Source organism: Mobula birostris, chromosome 9 (genome assembly GCF_030028105.1).
Source record: "Mobula birostris isolate sMobBir1 chromosome 9, sMobBir1.hap1, whole genome shotgun sequence".
NCBI classification, from domain to species: domain Eukaryota; kingdom Metazoa; phylum Chordata; class Chondrichthyes; order Myliobatiformes; family Myliobatidae; genus Mobula; species Mobula birostris.
In genome coordinates this window covers 32,944,957-32,957,306 of record NC_092378.1, presented here as the reverse complement: position 1 = coordinate 32,957,306, position 12,350 = coordinate 32,944,957, and the positions used below count along the sequence as shown (strand labels likewise).

The 12,350-nt window shown below is 38.2% G+C and overlaps 1 protein-coding gene across 1 annotated transcript in view; it reads right to left on the bottom strand.

Annotated features, from left to right (window-relative positions):
• cacna2d4a (calcium channel, voltage-dependent, alpha 2/delta subunit 4a) overlaps positions 1-12,350 on the bottom strand; it is a 359,181-nt gene that overhangs the window by 91,568 nt on the left and 255,263 nt on the right. The window contains exons 26-28 of the mRNA XM_072269300.1: positions 8,499-8,560; positions 4,002-4,046; positions 3,825-3,887 (exon numbers count right to left, since the gene is read on the bottom strand). Of these exons, the coding sequence (XP_072125401.1) occupies positions 3,825-3,887; positions 4,002-4,046; positions 8,499-8,560 (170 nt within the window). The remainder of the gene's footprint in view (positions 1-3,824; positions 3,888-4,001; positions 4,047-8,498; positions 8,561-12,350) is intronic.

The window sequence follows — 12,350 nt, the reverse complement described above, 5'->3', positions numbered from 1 at the left end:
TATCACACATAGCTGCATTACCATGGTAACCACTAATTAGATATTCCTCATTTTGCTTCTTTAAAGTTAGGTTGACTGGATGTGTGAATACCCTGAGAGGCAAAGATCCTAATTTACATGTTTTATGATATACACATCAACTGTTTCACACATGTGTGACAAATAGTTGATGTGTTCCTATGGTAGCAGTTAATTTCTATTCAGTCACCAGAAGGACTGATGACCCTTAGGAAAACCTTTGTAAGTCTAATTATCCTTGCTTAAAAGTTTTATTCAGTTGGTTTCCTTATAAATGACAGAAAGATATGTTTCCACATTCTTTCACTGTCAACAGAAATGTTAAGAAATTCCTTTTTCAAACAAATAAACTTCATGTTCTAGGGCATTAAGGCTGGATGTTTGCAATACTTAATAGAATTGTTAATAAACGTGTGAAGTAGGTTAACAGTTTGCATTATCAATGTAATATTTCTTTCATATTTCAAAGTGGATTTGTGAGATGCCCAAATGTCTGATTTATGGATTTCACCAGTTCTGCTGAAGGACATGAGTGAATCACATAGAACCAAGACCAGTATAGCACAGGAACAGGTTTTTCTGCCCACGATGTTGTGCTAAACTAATTAAAGTTCAAGCTCAAAGTTCAACGTTCAAAGTAAAATCTATTATCAGAGTACATACATGTCACATACAACCCTGTGATTCTTTTTCTGCGGGTATACTTAGCAAAGCTATAGAATGCTTATACACATCACAGGATTTACACCATTTACTTTATCTCCGAAGAAGTGTCCACAATTGTTATGTCAATTGTTGGCAGGCAGTTGCAGTTTCCTGCAGGAAAACATCTCCACATTTTAGCTGATTTTTCAAATGCTGGCATAACTTGCAATGACAGCATTTATTAGCCTTGGACAAGTGAGCGAAGTTCTTGAATTGCTCTGTCCAAGTGATGAATTCATTCCCATCATTCTGTTCACAGGGAATTGCAACATTTTCTATTGGCGACAATGAAGAAATAGCAATCCATTGTACTTCCATGTTAGTGTAGGGTATTTCCACATGGCTGTTTTCCTTGTTCCTTTAGAGTCATATGGCTATACAGCACAGAAACATTCCCTTCAGTCCCACTCATCTATGCTGACCAGGATGCCTATTCGAGTGGGCTACAGATTACGAGCTGTGGAGGTACTGTTGAAGAGCCTTTGCTGGGTACTGTAATTCAGCTCATTTCGCTATATTTGTAGCAAGACAATAACGAGAACTGGAGCTGAGTGATCTTAGTAAAACCGTAACTAATTGATGGGAGTACATTATTGGTGAATAAGTTCACCCTGATAGGACTGATGAAACCCCTTCTGTGACAATAGTGATAATTCAGAATAGACTGATGGGTGGTGATAGGATGCAATGTATTTATCTTACTTTTCATTGACAGTATATAGCTGGGCATATTTTCAATTTGTTGGCAAGCATCTGTGTTTTACATGCTAGGGATGTGCTGCTATTTGTGAGCAGTGACTCAGTTTCAGAAGGTAGGAGGGTATTGGTATTCAAATTATTTTCAGCATTTAAAATGAGCCATCTTTTCTTTGTATAACTCAGAGAATTTATTTCCTAGTTAAGAACATTTCGGTAACCTTCCCAAGGCTGCTAATGAGAGCTTCTGTACAGTCAACAACATTGTGATAAAGATTTTCCACTGTTATTAATATTCTATCCATAAAATTTTCACAATTTTCACTTACAAGAACAATACTGAAAATGAATAAAACATGCTGCTTTATTCATTGTTGTTCTTGTAAATTTCCTATGCGTTAATTCAAAGGTCTTGATATTTTCCCCAATTGTAATGCAGTAAGGCACTATACTTACTCCAGTTTTTAATTAATGTTTTATAATGACTACATGGAACAGTTTCTTATGTTGTGGATTGACTTCTACTGGAGATTTTCATCTCATGTTTAGATAGGGAAGATGTGGTGCTGCTAATCTCTATTTCACTGAAATAACTAGTTGAACACAAGAACATGAAAAAATCAGTAACTCGATCAGACCTTCAAACCCGCTATGTCATTCAATATCATGGCTGATCCAGTCTTGCTCAGAACATTACCTTCCTGCTTTCTCCCCGGGTCTGATTGACTGTTGTTTAATAGTCTGTCAATTGCTGCCTCAAGTTTATTTAATGACTTTGTCTTTAAAGCTCTGCAAAGGTCCACAACCCTCTAAGAGAAGAAATTCTTCCTAATATCCTTTTTAATGGGTGACCTGTTTTCCAGAAACTATGTCCCAAATTCCAGCTGCCTTGTAGAGTCCACTATGTCAATCCCTCTCAGTATCCCGTGTTTCATACATCATCTCCTTCATTTCGGGAACCCGTGCACTACATCCACTGCAAAAACATCCTTCATTTCACATGGACACCATAAATGTGAGCAGTATTCCAAGTGCAGTCTCACCTGTATCCCGGAAAATTGTTTTAAAAATTTCCTTATTTTATGCTTCATACCTCTCAGGAGTAAAATTCCATTAGTACCATTCAATTAATTATTTGCTGTATCTGCAGGCTAATGTTTTGTATTTTATGTACTAGAATTCCTTTGCACCACCAGGAACAAAAAATCTGCTGGAGAAACCCAAGGCTGTGTGTGTGTGTGTGTGTGTGTGTGTGTGTGTGTGTGTGTGTGTGTGTGTGTGTGTGTGTGTGTGTGTGTGTGTGTCTGTGTGTGTGTGTGTGTGTCTGTGTGTGTGTGTCCAGAGTAACAAATATGTTGATCTCCTTACACTTGTTTACAGGAAATGACAATAAACAATCTTGATCTCGAGTCTACCGATTTCCACTCAAGATGACTTCTCATCTAACCAATCTACCTTTACAGGGTCCTTGTATCCTCCTCATAACTTACTAACTAACCTATTCATTTTCATCATCCAGGTTATGAATGCAGATTATAATTAATTGAGGTCACCATCACTGATCTCTATGGTACCACATTCTTATTGATTGTCAATCCAAAGATGACCCATTCACCTCTACTTTAATTTCTATTATTGACCCTTCTCTAGCAATTGTATGCAAGCTTACTTTGTGCAATGGCTTTTTATGTGGCACCTTAATGAATGTACCTGGAAATTGAAATGAACAATCATGCGAGGGGTGATTGATAAGTTTGTGGCCTAAGGTAGAGAGAGTCAATCTTAGAAGACTTAGCACATTTATTTTTCAACATAGTCCCCTCCTACATGTACGCACTTAGTCCAGCGGTCGTGGAGCATACGGATCCCTTCTTTGTAGAAGTGGTCCACAGCAGGGGTGATTCATAAGTTCGTGGCCTAAGGTAGAAGGAGATGAGTTATACAGCTCTTGTTACATGCATGTGCAGTTCAACTCTTTGAGTCAAAATGCAGAAAGTTTGAAGTTTCTCCTCATCTCTTTCTACCTTAGGCCATGAACTTATCAATCACCCCTGCTGTGGACCACTTTCTGGAGGTCCAAGACGCCGACTACTACAAAGAAGGGATCCGTATGCTCCATGACCGCTGGACTAAGTGTATAAATGTAGGAAAAATAAATGTGCTAGGTTTTCTAAAATTGACTCCTTCTACCTTAGGCCATGAGCTTATCAATCACCCCTTGCAGCTTCTCCTTTATTTCCCTGTATTGTTACATTCTCAAAGAGATGGCTACCTTCTCAATAACACCTTTTTCTATCCTCCTTAACCAACCCTTTCATGTCCATCCACTTTCATCTGATTGTACATTGGTCACCTCACCATGTTTAATTTATATTCTTTCTGCCCCATTTTAACAAAACACTTACATCTTCCTCATTCTTGGAGATTAGAATGAATCCATTGTTGTCCACTAAGAAGCAGTTCAGACCCTGCGTAATAGAGTTAAAAAACATAGTTTGTTTTGTGATGCTTCTGGAGTTATTTTCAAAATGCATTTAAGAAAATCTTTTATTTGACCCAACAACGGATAGATGGAAACTCACATCATCTTCACAGCTGATGGGACATCTTCCTTCAATTTCGCTGCACTGAAAAGTGAGAAGTGAAAGTCTAAGTCAGTTAAAAGCAATGCTGAAATTATTCTTTGCTTTATTTGTAATCTTGAAAATCACCTTTAAATCTATGACATAGCATCAATGAGGCAGAACTCTTTCCCTGTCTAAACAGATATACATAATTTTGTTTCAACAGCCATTATCACCCATGACGAGCCTGCTCTTAAAGCTTCCATGCAGTTTAAGGAGCTACAGCCTTTAAATAAGCAGCTGTATATTGTATTGGTAGTTGTCAATTACACAAGCTACCAAGAAGCAGCACAACTGCTGGAACTCAGCCTATTCTATTTAAAGTAATCGGGGGGGGGGGGGTAATATGGTGGCATGTGTGTGTGCGCGTGTGCATGTGTGTGTGCGCATGTGTGTGTGCGCATGTGTGTGTATAAAAGAGAGAGAGCTGAAGCTTGGAGATGGTCTGAAGACAAATTCTACCTTCTTGTGCTAAAAGCTGTTTTTTAACCATAGCAGTTGAATCATAGGGCACAGTCTCTGAATACAAGGATTTCCCTTTAGATCAGAGAGATTTCTTTAGGCAGAGGGTGGTTAATCTGTGGAATACATTGACACGAATGGCTGTGGGTATATTTAAAGCAGAGGTTGGTAGATTCTTGATTAGTAAGGATGTCAAAGGTTATGGAGAGAAGGCAGGGGAATGGGGTTGAGAGGGATAATAAATCAGATGTGATAGAATGCTGGAGCAGATTTGATGGGCGGAATGGTCTAATTTTGCTCCTATGTGTAACTCCAGTTGACACAACATATAGAATATTTGGAAATATAGATATATTTGTTGACCTCATTTAATGTAAAATAAAATTTCCTCCTTCTAAAATACTCTGCTACAGTCTGGATGGAAACATCTGTATATAGAGCTATATTGTGAACAGATAAATAAGTGATTTAGTATATATTTGAAATTCCAATTTTTTAATTGAAATAATTGATACATTTGGGTCATCCTGGATCCTGTCCTTTTAGTTCTATTCTAGCTTTCTTTCGTGGAACTTCCTTTTACTCCAGCTTCCTTGACATTGATCAGTTGCACAAAATAAAAGCAAAATAATAGCTGCTTCAGGCTGCAGCTTGGTTTTTTATTTGATATTCACATTCCACGAAGACTCTCTACTTACATCAGTATCATTGGACTGCAAAGTGGAAGCAGGTAAGGCAAATAGTAGAATGCAAGAAGAAAATAAGTTAAAGCCAGTTTGTACACTTAGTATAAATCAATATAATTTACTACACTAACTACTGGAATATACTCAAACATACTTCAATGCAAATCAAAGTTCAAAGTTTAAATAAACTTATTATCAAAGCACACCATATATGCCATCATATAAAACCCTGAGATTCATTTTCTTGCGGGCATTCACAGGAAATGCAAATAACACAATAGAATTAATGAAAGATCGCAAACAACAAGACAGACAAGCAACTAATGTGCAAAAGCCAGCAAACTGTGCAAACATAAAAAGAATAATAATAATAAATGAGCAATAACATTAAGAATATGAGATGAAGAATCTTTGAAAGTGAGTCCTTAGGTCAGTCATAACCTGCTCATTATATACACAATTAAAATCAAACATGAACCAATAATAACGTCCCTCAATAAATACTGATACACACTCTTATAAAGTGTTCATCAACATATTCTTCTATGTGCAGTTATTATGTACAAACCCACTTTCAGAGATATCTCAGAAGTTAGCTCTTGTAGGCATCTGCACCAACAGACTGCTGGTGTCATTATCCTAAACCAGGGTCAACTTGACCAACACTTTGTTAAAGATCCAAGAATGGGCCTGGCCAAATTTTAATATGATAATTAATGTCCATAATATATATGTTCATTGATATGTCCACTTGGTTCTGGCATCTTCATGGTTGTACTCATTATACCACGACTAATCAAAGACCATAACCTCCGAGAGGGTTTTGTTTTACTTTTGCAGCTACCCCTTTCCCCTAAGTTTATGAAATCTGGAGAACAGAATACAAAATTAAATATTTCTGGTATGTGTGAGATAGGCTTGCAATTTAAACAAAACTAAAGAAAATACAGAAAGAAATCTGGCAAAGCAGGCTGTTGAAATCCTGCTTATTTCAGTCGTGATGTTTGCTTTTTGCTCAAGGAGAGGAACACCCACTCTGCTCAGTGTAGTCATTACTGCAGATCACAAGATCAGCCTTAACAACTCATGCACAACATAATATCAAATTACCAGGATCCATTCCCATGGAAACTATTTGGTTTCAAAAGCTTCTGAACATGCCTTAATAAGGTCCTTTATTATCTTCCACTTTTAATGTAATAATTTTTTGGCTAGAAAAATTATAAACCAGAGCAGCTTCAGGGATTCCAGTTTCAAATATATTTTGGAACATCTTTAAGATAAATATTAAATGGTCTTCAAGTATCAGAGCAAAGAATTCTTTGCAATATTTTCTGCATTGTAATGAAGCAATATAATGTCAAAGTATTCAGAGTGCTGAATATTTGAAATGAAATATTATTATATGAACTTGAGTATTTTTAGAGGAGAAATCAGATGAAAGCATACAGCAAACAATTAACTTTACAGATGAAATACAAGAGCTCTTGGCAACAAAGACAGAAAATGTTGGAAACTGAATGCGTGAGGCAGTATTTGTGAAAAGGAAATGATTTGGGTCCTGGGCCCTTTGTCAGAATGTTTTTTCTTTAAAGAAATCATAAAAAGAGAAAGCTAAAATAATATAAGGAGCAGCAAACTCTGCAAGGTAACATTTCAGAGACAAGTCAAAAGGAAAAGAAAAGGGGGAGGACTGGTGAGGCCTAGTTAGAAACTATCAAGCAGTAGCAAGAAGCTAAGTACCCAAAACATTTCAGAAATTCCCAAATGCAGCATTTGCAGGGGCACCTGGAGTGGTACCTGATGATTGAAGTGGTCTTGGGAATAATAGCAGTGGTGATACTTTCAATAGCATTTCTTGCATAGTGCTACCAACCTCTGTGTGAAAAGCTATTTTCCAACTTTGCTCTGTGTTAGTCTAGATCTGATTCTAAGGTCATTATGTTTTTTTACACCAGATATGCCACCAAAGGAAATGCATAACTGTTCTATCAATTGCCCCTAAAGCTTTAAAAATCTCAATCACACTATCTGCATTTCAGGAACGCTTGTTAAATATATGAGACCTGGTAGAATCTTACTGACCAGAACCGTACAGAGTACACAGGTACGGTCAAACTGTGATAATGTTACTCAATTATTACTCTCTCATTCTGAATATAGCAGTACATTCCGGCATTTTTTGATTATTTGGTGGACCCAGCCAGTACAGTACTTATTAGGATCTCTGTGCACAGGCCTATTCACCTCTTTCATTATTTAATTGTTTCTAGCTTCTCACATTTTAAGTAATACTTGAACATTCAATATCATTGTTTCCTATGTTGAAATTTATATGTTGCCATATCCCGTTCTTAAACTATTAATGTTGCATTATAATTTTGGATCCTTGACTGTAGCACTTATTATTACACCAATTATTGTGTCATTGGAAAATCTGAATTTGTGACTATCACACTAATGTGTCACATATTTGAGCAAGGAATTTCATGTCAATGTATTGAGCATGGTGTGTAAAGAATTTTACAGCAATATTTAATGCACTGGAAATGCAGAATTTCGCATAATATATAATGCTATAATTTCAAATATTTGATGTAAATGCATGATATAAATTTCAAGACATTTTAAAATAATATATACATTATCATTCTATCATACAGTACATTAAGCAATCTACTCCTTGTGACGTGCAGTCTCAGGTATTTGACATATGAATGTGAACATGTCTGTCAAGAGGTCCAGATGTAGTAGAAATATGTTTTTGTAGAAGTATAGAAATAGTGATATTTTTGCTTTTTCTCTCTGTTTCGCTTAACTGCTTCTAGTAGTCTAGTTCTTATGTTTTACTAGTTAAAGAAAAGAGCCCTGAGATAAATTTATAGTACAAATGCAGATATTATTGATAAATGTACAGCTAATATTTGCTGATAGGAAATATTGCTACGTTACATCTTTTGGATACATGAAATAACACAATGAGAAAAATCTACATAATCTTGGAAACATGTTCTTTCTGCATTTTTACTCATGATTATAAATGATATAATTATTGTTTTAATTACTATGTTATTAGTAATTTGCAAATTACTAATTCTGATCATACTCATCACCATATCTAACCTATCACATTATAAGATTATAAGCGTGGCTAACTAATTTATAAATGTCCACTCTGTGACAATTAAATTGAACTAGCTGGAAATGATTCCGAGACAGTGACCAGGACAGACTAAAAAATAAATGAAATGCATCCTATATGAAGTAATTGGAGAAATCACGTATCAACTCAAAGGTCACATTTTACCTGTCGAGTAAAGGTCCAGAATTTCCGGCGCAATATTGCAAGATTAATTTGTACACCAACAGCTGAAAAATAAGATTTTTAACAAAAAGTTAAAAGAGAATAATTTCTCCTCTTCCTGCATTTTACCTCAACGATTCAAGATTCAAGATGGCTTAATGTCATTTCCAGTACACATGTGTAAAGGAGAACAAAATAATTGTTACTCCGGATCAGATATACCAGAAAAAACAATAACATAAAGACAACAATAACAAAAACACAATAAATATAAATACAAATGATAGGTTATATACATAGCAACACACATCAAAGTTGCTGGTGAACGCAGCAGGCCAGGCAGCATCTGTAGGAAGAGGTGCAGTCGACGTTTCATGCCGAGACCCTTCGTCAGGACTAACTCTTCTTACGAGTTAGTCCTGACGAAGGCTCTCAGCCTGAAACGTCAACTGCACCTCTTCCTACAGATGCTGCCTGGCCTGCTGCGTTCACCAGCAACTTTGATGTGTGTTGCTTGAATTTCCAGCATCTGCAGAATTCCTGTTGTTTGCGGTTATATACATAGATTGATTGTATGTCCATGAAGTGACGCTCAGCAGAAGATTGTCTGTAGTACAGAAGGTAACTGACAGGAAATAATAAAGTAGTGGTGGATGAAGGTGTGGAGGTGTGGGTTAGTGGTTGGAGGTGCTGATCAGCATTACTGCTTGGGAAAATAACTGTTTTTGAGTCTCACACACAAAATGCTCAGCATGTCAGGCAGGATCTATGAAGATAAATAAACAGTCAACATTTTGGACTGAGACCCTTCATCAGGAAAGGAAGGGGGGAAGAGGTCAGAATAAAAAGGTGGGAGGAGGAGGAAGGGGAACAAGCTAGAAGGGTGAAGCCAGGTGGGTAGGAAAGGTAAAGGGCTGGAGAAGAAGGAATCTAACAGAAGAGAAGAGTGTCAGAGTGCACAGCAATGGGCTCAGCACACAGCCCTGGGGGGCACCCGTGTTGCGGATGATGAGGAGGGAGGAGTAGTTGTGCAACCTGACTATCAAAGGTCTGTTGATTAGGAAGTCCAACACAGTGGTGTATTTAGACTGAGGGGCAGGAGCTTGTTTACCAAGTCTGTGTGACAATAGCGTTGAATGCCAAACTGAAATCCATCAACAGTATTCTGACATAACAGTCCTTGTTTTCTAGATGTGTCAAGGCCAGGTACAGTACATGACAGGTGCTCTGGCATCTGTCATGGAGCAGCTCGTTGGTAAGTATATTGCTGAGTGTCCATTGTGGCAGAAATGGAGTTATTGATATGTGCCATTACCAGCAGTTCAAAGCACCTCATGATGATTAGCATCAGTGCCACTAGGCAGTAGGTGTTTAGTTCTGAAGGTGTTGAGTTCTTTGGTACAGGAATTTGAAGCATGTGGCGTCAGCAGCCTGGATGAGGGAGTGTTGAAAATATCTGTGAGCAGGAGTGCACACTCCCTAAATACATGGCTCTGGGATGTTTTCTGGCTCAGACGCCTTATGGAGGTTGACTCTGTGTAACCACACAGGATGAAAAAAATAATTAACACCTGAGGAAGAGTGGAGGGCCTTGTGAGGGATACCATGGCAATGAGAAAACTGAATCCTTGATCTTCGTCTGCTTCTTCTTGTTTCCATTGCAGTTCTGTGGGTAGTGAGTTTACTGATGAGGCCATTGTGAAAGCTGCAGACTTTTCCATAAATAGGGCAAGGAGGCCAGTAAGGTACGTAGCTTGTGAAGTATGCACTCTTTGACTGAAAATCTAGCGGAGTGGTGCCACACGAACAACTTCTCAATGTCAGCAAGACCAAGAAATTGATCATTGACTTCAGGAGGAGGAAACCAGAGGTCCAGGAGCTAGTCCTCATCAGGTGATCAGAGTTGGAGAGGGTCAGCAACTTCAAATTCCTGGGTGTTATCATTTCAGAGGATCTGTCTTGGGTCCAGCACGTAAGTAGTATTACAAAGAAAACACAGCAGCACCTCTAGTTACTTAGAAGTTAGCAAAGATTTGGCATGTCACCCAAAACTTTGACAAATTCCCATAAATATGCGATGGAGGGTATATTGACTGGTTGCATCACTGCCTAGCGTGGAAACACCAAATCCTTTGTATGGAAAAGTTTAAAAAGTAGTGGATACCACCCAGTCCATCTTGGGTAAAGCCCACCCCACCACTGAACACATTTACATGGAGCGCTGTCACAGGAAAGTATCCATCATCAAGCACCCCCACCATCCAGGCCATGCTCTCTTCTTGCTGCTGCCATCAGGAAGAGGGTACAGGAGCTTTAGGATATACACCATCAGGTTCAGGAACAGTTATTACCCCTCAACCATCAAGCTCTCGAACCAGAGGAGATAACTTCACTCAACTTCACTCACCCCATCACTAAACTATGAACTCACCTTCAAGGACTCTTCATTTCACATACTCAACATTTATTGATTATTTATTTATTAATATTATTATTTTTTCTGCTCTAGCATTTGTAGAACTTGTTGTCTTTTGTGCATTGGCAACTTGCTGAGTGCAGTCTTTTATTGATTCTATTGTGTTTCTTTGCATTTACTGTGAATGTCTGTAAGAAAATGAATCTCAGGGTTGTACATGGTGACATACACATACTTTGACAATAAGTTTACTTTGAACTCTGCAGTATTTACTCTGGGCTTGTAGGCAGGGCTGAAGCATGAAGAATGGGACTGAGAGGGATAGTAAATCATCCATGATGGAATGGCTGAGCAGACTTAATGGGCCCAATGGCCTAATTCTGTCTTATGGTATTATGGTCATGGATGCAGGAAAAGGGTGGTTGCTTTGGGGATGGGATGGTTCTTGTTGCTCTTCCCAATGTTCTTTATTCAACCTGAATGGCCATGGAAAAGAGATTCCTAGCGACCATTGAGGTTTTATCGTCTTCTCAAAGAGGCTTTGTACACACTTGATTGGTTTCCATTATCTGTCTAGCAATCTCTTGTTCTGACAGAGCTTAGAATAGAATGTCAGTATGGGGAGTCTGGTGTCAGGCTTGGAAACGATACTCTCTTGATCAATTGCAACATCTTGCAGTTGCTGACACTTGGACGTAAGAAGTGTATCCCCAGCAACCAGCTCATAAAGGATTATATGCACATTACAGGCAGCGTTGTTCCAGCCAGTGGAGTGCTGATACTTGAAGGGAAGGTTCAATAGAGGTGGGAGTCGGGAAGAGGGGTTGAGTTCCCTGGTCATGAAAAAGTGGATGCAGAACAGTATCCAGAGAATATATGTATGTTCTTTGTGAATGATGACTGGGGCACATTCCAGGAGGACATCCTATAAGTGCCTTACAATTTAAACAATCTCTGTTCCCGCTCAACCTGCTCCTGTGAGCTAGAGAAAAGGCAAATGAATCTTCTATCCGCTTGAGCAAATGTCCTAATGCAGCAATAAACAACAGACTGTGAGATGCAGCAAAGATGTGGCAGAGGCCTGAAATATTCAGTGGGTAGAAAGCTAAGAATAACCATTATCCTGATTTCCATATACAAGGCATTTAAGGTACAGATGAGAGGTTATATTTGAAGTCATAGAGGCCTCAGATCTCCATGAGGACAAGTAATGTAGTTTTAGTGTTGGCCCTATAAAAGGCATGCTTTCAGGAGAAATGTGATTAGTAAAAGCTGAATATCTCTGAGTAAATAAGAACGGTGTGCCTAGAAATTAGACTTTTCTTGCACAATTTTACATGCAATTTGTACATAATAGCAATTTGCATATATTAGCAACACACACAAAATGCTGGAGGAACTCAGCAGGCCAGGCAACATCTATGGAAAGGAGTACAGTC